Source organism: Oryx dammah, unplaced genomic scaffold, assembly GCF_014754425.2.
Source record: "Oryx dammah isolate SB20612 unplaced genomic scaffold, SCBI_Odam_1.1 HiC_scaffold_5, whole genome shotgun sequence".
Taxonomy (NCBI): Eukaryota; Metazoa; Chordata; class Mammalia; order Artiodactyla; family Bovidae; genus Oryx; species Oryx dammah.
This window is the reverse complement of record NW_024070189.1, coordinates 91,325,521-91,337,932: the sequence shown is the minus strand read 5'-3', so window position 1 is coordinate 91,337,932 and position 12,412 is coordinate 91,325,521. Positions and strand designations below refer to the sequence as shown.

The window sequence follows — 12,412 nt, the reverse complement described above, 5'->3', positions numbered from 1 at the left end:
ATGGATGGATGGATGGATGGATGGATGGATGGATGGATGGATGGATGAATGAGTGATTGACCCCCTCAGTTATATCACCAACCCCAGCCCTTAGTGACCTTTTACGGTTCTCAGCATCTCATTCACTCTCAAAGACAGAAGCTTTGCCTCCAGCATTGCTGCTCAGAGCCCCACTGAGACTTTGAAAGTGGTTCCCAGAGGTGAAGGCAGAGGTGGTTTGTGTCAGTAGCACTGATGTTATGAGTGTGTGGCTTCCAGGGGCACCTTGTTGGAAGTGTCTGAGGGTAACAGTTTGGCCCGGGGGTAACAGTGCGTCCTGCTTGATGAGGACACACACGGGGCTGATGATGATGTACACCCAGTGCTTCTTGCACCCAGGAGACTGTCTGCCAGTGAACTCAAGGGCACAAGACCCCAGAATGTCTCTCTGATGCCCATGGCTGTTCACCCACTGGCTGCTGGAGGTTCTTCAGGTGCCCCTTCTGGCATCTTTCTCCTCCGTCTGCACAGACTGGAGCTCTGGGCAGGGTGTCCTTCCCTCCTGTCCACCTCGAATGCTTCCACCGAGGCCTTCTGTTCCCAGGGCTAGTGCGCCTATGCTGGGAAGAGCTGAAGGCCTTCCTTCTCCTTGTCCCCAAGCTGAAGGTTGGCTCCCTGGCCCCAGGTGTCCACCCTGACATCCTGCTGTGGTGGCCCTGAGCACCTGTGCCACTGTGGGCTGTTCCCTCCACCTGCTCAGGTGGGCTGGGTGGAAGACCTGCGTCTCTAGCCTTGGCTGCCTGGGCCCTGAGACTGGCATTGCTTGGGAAGCCTGAGGTTTTCTCCTGGTTGAAGAGACAGGTCTGCTGTGCTGAAAGACTTGTGAACCACAAGTCCAGGCTGTTGGAGATCCTGCAGCTGAGGCCTGGGCCTCCAGCAGGATCCCAGGGGTCTCAGAGGCTGCTGGATGGTGACTCACGTCCTGACCTGGGACCTGGGGAAACACAAATGTCCACGGTGAAGGAGGCGAGATGACCTTCAGATCCAGCCCACCCCCCAGCCTCCTTTGCCTATATCAGGCCATCCCACTCTGGAGGCTGATGGCGTCACTGCCAGAAAACTCTGACTCTGCATGGAACGCAACTCTCCCCCTTGGCCTGCAGAGGGGCCACAGCTCCTCATCTGTATGTTGGGCCAGGACCCCAGCTCCTCTGGCTGCTCCTCTGTGGTCTCCTTGGCCATGGGGTCCCTTCAGTCACAGGCCCAGAGTATGGGGAGCACAGTAGGTCCTCTGCTCTCCTTCTGGACACCCCGTGTGTCCTGAGCCCTAGAGCCTTGGCAGTGCTCACAGCAGCCTCTTGAGGGCTCTCTGACCCTTGGGAACCATTAGGCTCTTGGGTTTCCAGGCCCCCCTTTCCGCATCCCACCCCTTGTATTCCTGTGGAAGGAAAAGGGCTGTGTGTGGCTGAAGGGCCCGCCTGGCCTGCCCCAGCCTGCACCCTCCCCAGCCTGCCTCAACTTCCATATGCTTAGCAGGGCCAGCAGGGCAGCTCTTCGGTAGATGGGGAAGCTGAGACTTAAAGGTGGGGCCTTGATCAGTTGGTGAAAAGCCAGGCTCAAATACGGGGATCCCGAGCCAGAATAAGAACTCAGGAGTCTGTGCACAGGAGGCCTGTGGGGCTTCAGGTCCGTGGTTGGGGCTGGGGCTCATGCTGGCCTGTGGTGCCTCCCCGCAGCAGACACTGGCCATCCGGGCTGGTTTCCTGGAGAGGGTCCTCAGGAACTAGCGTGAAGGTTCCTGGGGGGAATGTTGGCAATGGCTCTGGGAGGCTAGCTGGGGCAGACCCCAGGGGAGGGGACCCTTCACTCTTAAGTCGGTAAGTGTCCGTCCCTGGGCAGCGACTCCTTCTCTGGGTCTGCTGAGAGGAGAAACCTGTCCCTTCCTGGGTCTCCTGGAGCTGGGACTCCCCTCTGGGGGTCTTATCTCCCAGAATTCAGCCAGGATTAAGGAGACGCTGCTGGCGCCTCCGCCTGCCTCCCAGCCCCTCCCAGGTGCCAGGCTGCTCAGCTCCCCCAGACAGCTCCCGATGGCATGTGGGCACTCCATGCTGGCCGACTTTCTGAGCAGTGAACTCTGCCCTTCTGCCCAGCAGAGCCCAGACTGGCCCCACCCCAGGCCCAACTTGTACTCTGGTGCCCTATAGCATGTGAGTTTCTCTCCCGAGGGCCCAGAGCAGACCCCTCCCCGTCCTGGCTCATGCTCAGAGGTCCCTTCCCCATGCGGGCCTCTGGAGTGGGAGATGCCGCGGCCCCAAGTGTCTCACTGCCTGGTCTCCAGGGCCTGGAGTCCCCGTGTGGGCTTTTACTGCCCCCTGGTGGCTGAGTCTGAGTGGCCTGCTGCAGGAGGTGGAGGAGAGGCTGTGACTGGCTCTGGGTGCAGTGGGGCCGCCTGAGTTCACCGTGTCCACCATGTCACTACTCACATGGTGGGTCATTGTCACCTCAGGGGCACTCAGTTGGCAAGGAGACAGCTTTTTGTCACTACTCAGCCTCAGGGCTGTGAGATGAGTTACCCCCCTTTCCTGTTCAGCCTTCCAGCTGTGCTCCCACCGGAGTGGGTAGGGCCCACACATGAGCAGCCACACAGGCTGCCCAGCCCCTGCCCTCGGCCCTGACCTCCTGCCCAGGCAGGCAGGAGGACCAGGCAAGGGCTGGAGACTTAATGTCCTTCAAGGAGATAAGAAAAGCCTTTGGTTGTGTTTTGAATGCAGACAGCTGTGTCCTGCAGCTGAAGAGGAGGCAGGTGGGGCCACGTCTGGAGGGTGCTGGCACCTTGGTGACCTGTTGAGTGGACATCAGGGCATTCTGCCTGGCTGTCTCTGCCACCCAAGGGCTTGCCATCCATTCCTTCTCTTCTCAGTCTGAAAGCTGACTGTTGTCCTCTCTCTCTTCCTGTCTGCCCCGCCTGCCCTGCCATGTGGTGAAGTCCGCCCAGTCGAGTCCATCCAATTCCAGCTCCAGCTCCGACTCCAGTTCAGATTCGGATTTTGAGCCGTCTCAGAACCACAGCCAAGGTGCGTGCTGGGCAAGGAGTCAGTGGGGGTGACAGGCTCCCTGACCTCCCCAGGGGCCAGCAGAGCACTGGACCTGTTATGGAGGCAAGAGGTTCATGAGGAATTTCCCGAAGCTGTTGACTCGCCGGGGCTTGCTCATGCACACCCAGTCTGAAAGCTGCCTCTGGAACTGGAGGAACCTTCGGGTAGGGTGGCTCCAGCCTGCGCTCAACTTGCCTCCAGGGCTTCCTTTTAGGATGCAGTTTGTCACACGGGGCCTCCCAAACTGGCCTGGGGCACCCGCCCGCTGACTGTCCCTCTCCCGGGCCCTCAGCTTTGTCCATCTGCACAGCAGGGCTTTGAACTGGGCTTTGGGTTTGTGGTGAAGGGCTCTGTTCTGACCTGAGCCCTGCCCTTACCAGGCCTCTCCCCTCCAGTCCTACCAGATTCAGGGTCCTTGCCTCTGCTGCCCCAGCTAGCCAAGGGCTCCAGCCCAGGCCCCCTTGGCAGCCTGGTCCCTGCAGGCCTCCTGGGGTGCTTGTGGGGAGGTGGCCCAGCCAACCCCTGCCCACCCTCATACCGGAAGCACTTCTGGTGGATCACACTGAGGATTTCCTCCACGGCCTAGAGCCCTTTTTGAGGGTGGGGGAGTGCTGGGGGAGGTGAGCGTATTGGAGTTGGGGGCTGACATAAAGACACAGTCCCGAGGGGGCTGGGGGATGGGGTGCTCCAAGCCCACACTCTCTCCAAGGGTTCTTATCTATGAAGAAGGGAGGGGGAACCTGCCACGCGGGGTCATGTGACCAAGGTAATTGAGGGCTTTGTGTCCCTCTGTCGCCTTGGTAACAGGAATATAAACCAAGGTGCCGTCTGTAGGGGACTGAAACTGAGTGTCTCTGGAGAAAGGGGAGGACGGTGGGCTGGGAGCCTTTGAGGGGGCTGCCAGGGGGCTGGGCAGGCTCAAGTAGGGGCACGGTGGGTGGGCAGGGGTGGTGTTGTGTGGTCCACACCTCGGGCCATCTTGCCCTCCTTGGCCGGGGCTGGTTTGTGCTGCCTCCAGGCAGAGCTCTGATCCCAGCGCCCAGAGCAGAGGGGTCTGTCCTTCCCTTGGCAATGGAGGGGCCCTACATGCCTGTCTCGGGCCAGGGGCCGGAGGCCTGCGAGCAAGGCCAGGAAGGTAGGGGCAGGGGGAGGCAGGGGTCCCTTAAGGAGGAGGTGGCTGTAGGGGCAGTGCTTGGAGTTGGGCAGCAGTCCCCACCTGGCCAGAGGAACCTCCGAGGTGGGTTTGTGTGGGTGCATCTAGGGGTCCTGGCATTAAGAAACTGTGTGGGCCTGGGGGTGGAGGCGGCTCTTGGGCACAGGTGGGGCCCCAAACCCCCTTCTCTCACCTTCGCTCCCTTCCTCTCTTCCTCCCTTTTCCCCTCGTGGCTCTCCCCAGGACCCCTGCGCTCCATGGTGGAGGACCTGCAGTCTGAGGAATCTGATGAGGATGACTCTTCGTCAGGCGAGGAAGCCACCGGCAAGACGAACGCAGGGAGGGACTCCAGGTGCCCAGCCAGTGGGGAGGAGTGGGCGTGGGGGCACCGGGGTGAGGAAGGGAGCCCACTGGGAAGCCCTGCCTGGGCGTTGAGGGGGGCCTGGGGGCCTCTGGTGGCCTCCTTCATCCCAATGCTGGAGAGTGTGGCTGTGGAGTGGAGGTGGGGCCAGACACTCCGGGAGGAGTCCCATCATCATCTGAGAAGGGGGCCAAGATGGTGCCTAGCAGCCTGACCTGGGCCCAGGCGTATGCCAGCGGGGCCTGGTTTCTCTGCTCTTGGGCCAGGCAGGGGTCCTTCCCCAGGTGTGTGGCACTGGGTTGGGACACAGTGAGGACTGTCCTTGGACCCAAAGACACCCCGGGTGGGAGCAGCTGTGGCCACCTGCCAACCTAAGGAAGGGCCATGTGGCCTTCCACCCAAGTGGAGTGAGCCGAGACACCTCCTCTGGACACCCCTCGGCCTGGGAGTATGCCCACCTCAAGGATTGCTGTCCGTGCCAGCCTTGGCCCCAGGCCTTGGGGGTGGGCAGACTCAGGGTCAGCAGGTCAGCCTGGGTCCAGCTCTTTCTTCCAATGAGACCGAGCCCTTCTAGCCTCTGGGGCTCTTACTAAGGTGGGCTGGTCACTTGGGTCTCAGCCAGCAGGCAGGGCAGTGAGCAGCAGGTGCTTGTTGTTCTGTGCTGGTGTTGCTCACGAGAGCCGCCATCCTGGGGGCTGTGGCTGTGGGAGTGGCTGCTATAGGAGCCCCGGCTCACTGGGCTCACGGGGCAGGACGGTAGGGGATGGTGCTCAGCTGGGCAGAGGAGTGGGGACGGGGACCCCCCCTAAGATGGGACTGGTGGCAGTGGTCCCCGCCTGTGTGGTGCTGGTGACTCTGAGTGTGGATTCCAAATGTGGACCCTGAGTATGGATCCCAAGTGTGGATCCTGCTGGAACTGGGTGTAGGGGGCTCAGGGGCTGGTGAACGTGTGCCTGCTCAGGTGGCAGTGCCAGGGCTGAGCGAGCGTCAGAAGACCTCTCACTGCTGGGTTGAAGGGGTGCAGGTGGAAACCAGGATGGGGCTGCCTGGGGCGCTGCATCCATCAGGAAAGGGGCCCCATGGACCCTAACACTGGTGCCCAGCCGCTGCCTGGTAGAGACAAGGCAGTCAGGCCACTCCTGGGCACGCTCACCAGCAGTTGCTCTCAGGCGACAAGGAGATGGACTGTCTGCTTCACCCTGGTGCTCTGCCTCTGGGGAGGTGGTGAGGAGAGCAGAGGACCGGAGCCAGGGGAACAGGCAGGCCTGGCCTGGAGGTGCACAAGGCAGGAGCCCCTGAGCATTGTGGCTGTGGCCAGCGTTCTGGCCCTGCCTTTATGCCAAAGCCTGGCTCAGCAGGAGAGAGGCGGCAGGCAGGAGTGACCATGTACCTAGTGGATTCTGCCCAAGGGTGCTGTGCGTGGCCGCCCAGGAGCAGTGGGAGGAGAGGAGCTGGAGAGGGGCTCCATCTGCACGCCCTGCTGAGCTGAGGGGGAGGGGCTTCTGGAAAAGCTGGAGTAATGGGCCAGGCCTTTCTGTCCAGACTGAGGGCAGTGTGAGCAGAGAGAAGTGGCTATCAGATGCGGGCTGGCTGGGGGTATCAGGCAGCCACACCCTTCCCTCCGTGAGGGGGTGCCCCACCAGGAGGTGCAGACTGGAGCCCCCCAGAAGGGGATGGGCACCTGAAGTCACCACTTGGGCACAAAGGGCACTGTGTCCTTTTCTCCCGGGGTGTCAGGCTGAGGTGGAACCATCCGCCGCTGGCCATGTCTCTCCTGCAGGCTCCTCCACCCACACAGCAGTGAGCGTGGAGCCCATCCACTTGGGGTTCTGACCTCAGAGACACACAGGGACTCCAGAGACCCAGGGGACCTCAGAGCCTCACAGGGCAAATTCTGGGCAAATGCTGATCTCTGGGTTCCTTGCTCTTTGACGGCAGCTCAGAGACTTTTTTTTTTACTGTTAAGTTGGCAGTGGCTGCCTAGAGCTGGGTGACGGGGTCTTCGGACCTGTAGGGGGAACACTGGGTGCTGGCCTGGCCCCAGGGAGGGGCTGAGTCCGTCCCAGAGCTTCACTGGGGGTCTGCTGGGCAGGACTGCCTCCCCGGAGCTCTGGATGGCCGAGGCCTAATGGGGTCGTTTCCACATTCAGGTTGAGCTTCAGTGACAGCGAGAGCGACAATAGCGGAGACTCCTGCCTGCCTAGCCGGGAGCCCCCTCCACCCAAAAAGCCACCTCCACCCAACAGCAAGGTAACCTCCTGGAGGCCAGCTGAGGGTTGGGCCTAGCATTTGCCAAGTCTCTGAGCCTGAGGGTGAGGGTAGGGGCACAGTAGAAGGTCAGCTCACCTCTCAGGTCCCAGTGGGATGGGTTGCTCTTACAGCCGGGTCCAGGGCCAGAGGAGGGACAACAGGTGGGCCCAGTGGGGGCTGGGGAAGGGGCACAGGCCGGCACTCACACCGACTGGGGTTCACCCCATAGGCCTCAGGCCGCCGGAGCCCGGAGCCCTGCGGCAAGCCAGAGAAAATTCTCAAGAGGGGCACCTACGACAAGGTGGGCCTGGGGTGGTGGGGTCCTATGACCAGGTGGGCCTGGGGCGGCGGGGGGGGGCCTGTGACCCGGAGGGCCTGGGGGGGTGGGGGCCTACGACCAGGTGGGGCTACGATAGTTGGGGGCCTACAACCAGGTGGGGCTGGGGTCGTTGGGCACCTATGACACAGCACCCAGGTGGGGTGGGGTTATGACAAGATGGGGCTGTCGTGGTGGAGGGCGCCAGCCTGGAGCTGCCTGGGTGTGGCTCAGGGCGGGAGGGGCAGGTCACCCCTGAGTGCCCCTCTGCTCCCAGGCCTACACTGATGAGCTGGTGGAGCTGCACCGGCGGCTGATGGCCCTGCGGGAGCGCAACGTGCTGCAGCAGGTAAGGCATGGGTCTCAGAGGCATCCTGGGTGGGATTCCCTTCACCCCCTTAGGCAGCCCTCAGAAGCCGCCTGCTTTTCTTTGAGGACCTGGTGGGGGGCGGAGGCCACCCCAGCCCAGCATCCTGCCCATGAAGCCTTCCCTGCCCCCTCCTTTCAGATCGTGAACCTGATCGAGGAGACCGGTCACTTCAACGTCACCAACACCACCTTCGACTTTGACCTCTTCTCCCTGGATGAGACCACGGTGCGCAAGCTGCAGAGCTACCTGGAGGCTGTGGCCACATGACCCTGGGCCGGGTGCCAGGCCGCGTCCCTGGGGTCCTGGGAGGCCACGTCCGGGCCCCGCCTTCCCCCTTCTCTCGACTCACCCGCCCGCAGCACTGCCTTAGTGACCGCCCTGTCCTTGGCCCACATGGCCAGCTGCACTTTCCTCGTTGGGAGCCCTGGGGCAGAGGGGGGCCAGGCTGGCGCTGCTGCTCCCCGACACCCAGGGCTGTCACCTGGGCCCCCCTGGGAAAGCGGCTTGTATTGGAGGCGGCACCAGGCCTCACTCCTGAAGGGGAGGAAGCGTGCCCTGTGTTGGGGGCCTGGCTCCACGGTGGGGCGTGTGGCACAGCTTCACTGCCCGGGCCCTCTGAACAGCGGGGGCCCTGCCTCCAGCCTCTCCAAACGGTTCAGAACACATGCCGTGCTCCAGGACCTCAGAGGGCCCCCGCTGCACCTGGACGGGCCCCACTCATCCTCCCGTGAGCTGGCACGGTTCCGTGTCGGCTCTCACTGTGCTGGGACTCGTGCTGTATAGTTCTCTCCCTATTATATATATATGTCTGCACTGTAGGTACCAGAGCGGGTTCCAGATGTGTGTTTCCGTGGCAGCAGTGCACGTTGGGGGGGTGGGGGGTGTGTAAGGCGGGACTTGTAGGTTAAGATGTCTCCACTGGTCGTGTTGTCGTCGGGCTGGAGGCCGAGCCGGATGCCAGCCGGCCCCTCCAGGGGTAGGGAGGACGCCTCTCCCTTCCCCGGCTGGTGAACACTACGCGCCGCCATCTCTGGAAGCAGCCCCCGGCCCGGGGCTCGTCCTCTTCCTCCTTCCATAGGATCCTCTTCCTTCTGTTGACCGAGTCTTCAAACTTTGAAAAAAAAAAAAAAATGAGCTTTTGCCAAATAAGACGGGATAGTTTGTGGAGTATTTTGCGGAGCGTCAGGACTCAGAGCCAACCCCTCATGCCTGGGCCCTGGTGGGCAGCAGGCCCTCCCACCCCTGCGAGTCATGCCAGTCCAGGGCCAGAGACCCAACGCCTCGCACGCCTGAAACTCTCCAAGGGCCAAGCCAGCTCCTCCTCCCCACCCCCGGCCGGAACGTCCTTGTGGGGAAACTTCTGGGCCTGGGGGCCTGTTTGTGCAGCCTCTGCTCTCCCAGACCTTGACTCCAGGCTCCTCTGGCCCCCACTGGCTCCAGGAGAGGAGGCCTGGACCAGAGCTGGGCTCACCTCCTCTCCCACCACCGTTGGATGGCCCCTTCTCTTCCCAGTTTGTGAGTACTCACGTCGGGTGCACCAAGCCCCCCTTCCCTGTGGCCCCCAAGCATTGTCAGTGCTCCAATTTGGTCTGTCAGGCAGACCCCCAACACTCCCTCAAGAGCCCCATCTCCAAGGCTTCCCCAAAAGCCAGCCTTGCTGGTGAGACCCCAGGACCTGGGGAGGCCCAAGAACTTTCCGAGGAAAACGCTGTGACTCCTCGCCATCTGCTCTGAATCTCTCCCAGCCCCACTGCCTCGAGGTATCAGGAAAAGGGCAGGCCTGTGTGGCAGGCTCCGTGCCGTCACCCATTTCCCCAGGCAGGCCAACAATACTCCGAAGTGGGGCATCTCTCCTCTGGAAACTAAGACATTGGCCAGAAGGGACTGGCCTGAGGGCAGCAGCTGCCGGGCCCTCTGCACAGAGGCCACTGGCGTCATGGGTGGGATCCTCAGTCAAAGGGCGCTAGTCTTTTCCTTCTCGAGGAGCTCCTGCCTCGGTGACTCGGGCAGCTCTCTGCTCAGGAGCCGGGCTCTGCGCCGGAGGCAGCTAGAGGAAGGCTGGGCTCGTGGGTCTGCCCTTAGCAGCAGCAGCACCAGAAGCTGGCCCTGCCTCTGATTTCCAGGGCCTTCAGAAGCACCAACCCATTTCTGTTACCTCCTCTGGCCAGAAGGCCCCTGTGCTGTCCTCTGGACCTACTCTGGGCTCAGTGCTGGCCCTGCAACCACCTGATGGATGTGCCAGGCAACCAGGGCCCCAGCTGCTCCCCCACCCCAGCCCCAGCTGCCTGGCAGCTGGGCCCACCAGGGCTCTGGGGAACACTTCCATAGGAAGGGCCGGCACTTTGTGATGGCCGCGTGTTTAGTGTTAACCCCCTTGCCCCCAGTGCAAATCCCCGTGTTTTGCTCTCTCCTGAACAAAATGTAAACCGACGCCTGAAAGCAAAAGGTATCGAATACCTTTCTTACCCACAAGGGTTTTTTGTTTTTGTTTTGTTTTGTTTTGTTTTTACAAAGAATGTGTCTCACTAGGAACTAGGACACTCATCAACCTGAGACCAACTCCTGGATAAAAGGAATAAAGGAGAATTGTGTTTGTAATAAGTCACAGGATTGTTTCTGTCCTGGATTTTAAACTTTCTTTTTGTTAAATTGTGAAATTATGGAGGAGTTTTATAGAAAAAAAAAAGTGAAATAAAGTCAGATGGGAAAGCAGAGTCACGTGTAGGGCTTTGTGCGTCTGCTTGATTCCCTCTGTCGTGGAGTTGGTGAGTAGAGGCACAAAGTACCATGGGGCCCCTTTTCTCCTCTCCCCATCTCAGTGTTTTCCAGATGGATGACCAGGAAGAGGAGAGGGGGTTGGAGCCAAGCTAAGTGGGCACCAGGAGTGGGTGCAGGGAGTGTGAGCAAGGCTGGCATCCCAGTGGATACAGGCACTACCAGAAACCGGCGAGGTACAAGACGGCAGAGAATGAACTCCACCATCCGGATTTTTTTGGTGTGTTCTTTCCTTGAAAGCAGGGAGCAAATTTTGGGTTGAAAAGCAAGCCTGACCTCACAATATGGATGAATGGGTGGGTGAATGGATGAGTGAGTGGATAGATCATGGGAATGGGTGAGGTGATGGATAGATGGATGAAAACCAGACAGAAAATGTGGGCAAAAACATCCTTTGTGAGGTCCCAGGGTGCTTGTCAGCCAGTTTGTCCACGGTGGGGTTTGCTTTGGACTTGGTGTGGCAAAGCTGAGTGAATCCCAAGGAGACAACTCTCCCAGGCTCTCTCTAAGCAGTCTTGTCCACCCTGTGGGCTCCAGTCCTACCAGAGGGATAGAAGATTCATTCCAGAATAGTCAGCATTGGCCAGTACCATCCAGCCACTCTGCTCACAGCGGGTAATTAAAATCACTTCTGTTAGTTGGCAGCCACTTGGGGAGACAGCTGGCTGCACCAGGGTACTCAGATAATTTTGTCTGTTTTCTAATCAGTAGCCAGAATTTCCATTTTCAGCATCCAGGCTGTGGCCTCCCTGCCCTGTCTTTCCTACCAGGGATTCTGCAGGCCTTTTGGGGACAGTTTCTCATCTGAGCTCCTGAATTAGGGACACGAGTGAAAGAGGGTCTAGAATGATTCCCACCATTCCCAGACACTGCCCCCTGCCCCTGCCTCCCCCCTCCCCCCACCTACACACACATACACAGAGTAAAGGGTGACTATGTATAAAAATACAGTAGGGTTTACTACAAACCAGGTGTTGGGCTGAGAGTTGTTGCATAGATTCTACCAACACTTGGTTAGGGTAGGCACTGCTGTCAGAATTCCCACAACTGGTGAAGAAACATTCTGCAAGAGTTGACCTTCCTACATCCATGCAGCTAGGAGGCACATTCCTGACACTCGAGGTCAGGTATGTATTAACTTTATTGCTTATGGTATTTCTTTGTATTTACCCATATAATCACCTCCTGGGGTGTGCTTTCTGAATTTCCATCTGGAATCATCTTCCTTAAGCCTGAAAAAAATCTCACTAGCATTTCATTTATTGCAGTGATGAATTCCCTCAGCTTTTATATCTTTATTTCATTGTATCTTTATTCTGTGAAGATATTTTCATTAGGTATAGAGTTCTAAATTGGCAGGTATGGTCTGTCCCCACCTCCTGCTTCCTGCTCCGTCATCTTTTGGCTTCCATTGTTTCTGTGGAAAAGTCAGCCCTTCAGTGTCATTTGTTGCCCTTTTGAGGATCATGTGACTCTGGTGCCTTTAAGATTTTGTCTTTTAGTTGGAAACAGTTTCATATATTTTAATGATTTGTTTCTTCTATTGATATGACATCTCCATCCCTTTTAAATGCTTTTGCCTTGAACTGTTTCAAATATTTTTTTCCAATCTTTTTTCCCGTTTTTGGCCAAGCCATACAGCCTGTAGGGTCTTAGTTCCCCAACCAGGGATGGAACCCACATCCCATGCATTGGAAGCATGGAGTCTTAACCAATGGACCACTAAGGAATCCTTCAGATTTTAAGTTTGTATTTTGGTGATGCAGGCACAAGTCCAAAGTTTCCAGGGACACAGGTGCTGTGAGTGGTGATCCTCATTCTTACTTCTTTTCCTTCTCCACTTTCTTACACAGGTCTTAAAAGCCATCTGTGCGTGAACAAGACAAAACTGTACCAGTGGTACCATACATGCATCCTTTTCTCTTACTATATCTTAGAGTTCATTCCAAATTAGCATGCCGTGTAAAGGCACCATAATCTACATAACTCACCCTGCTGGTGGGCATTTAGACTCTCCATTTACTTCCATGACCACACGTAACTGCACACATTCAGGTGTGTGACAGCATCTGTGCTCAACAGCTTTTGTGGTGGATCTGCCTATTTTCTACCA

At 58.6% G+C, this 12,412-nt stretch overlaps 1 protein-coding gene across 1 annotated transcript in view; it reads left to right on the top strand.

Moving 5' to 3' along the window:
- MLLT1 (MLLT1 super elongation complex subunit) overlaps window positions 1-10,052 on the top strand; it is a 64,729-nt gene extending 54,677 nt beyond the window's left edge. The window contains 6 exon segments of the mRNA XM_040242075.1: window positions 2,966-3,053; window positions 4,471-4,579; window positions 6,739-6,838; window positions 7,068-7,139; window positions 7,432-7,503; window positions 7,663-10,052. Of these exon segments, the coding sequence (XP_040098009.1) occupies window positions 2,966-3,053; window positions 4,471-4,579; window positions 6,739-6,838; window positions 7,068-7,139; window positions 7,432-7,503; window positions 7,663-7,791 (570 nt within the window). The 3' untranslated portion in view covers window positions 7,792-10,052.
- Window positions 10,053-12,412: the final 2,360 nt, after the last annotated feature.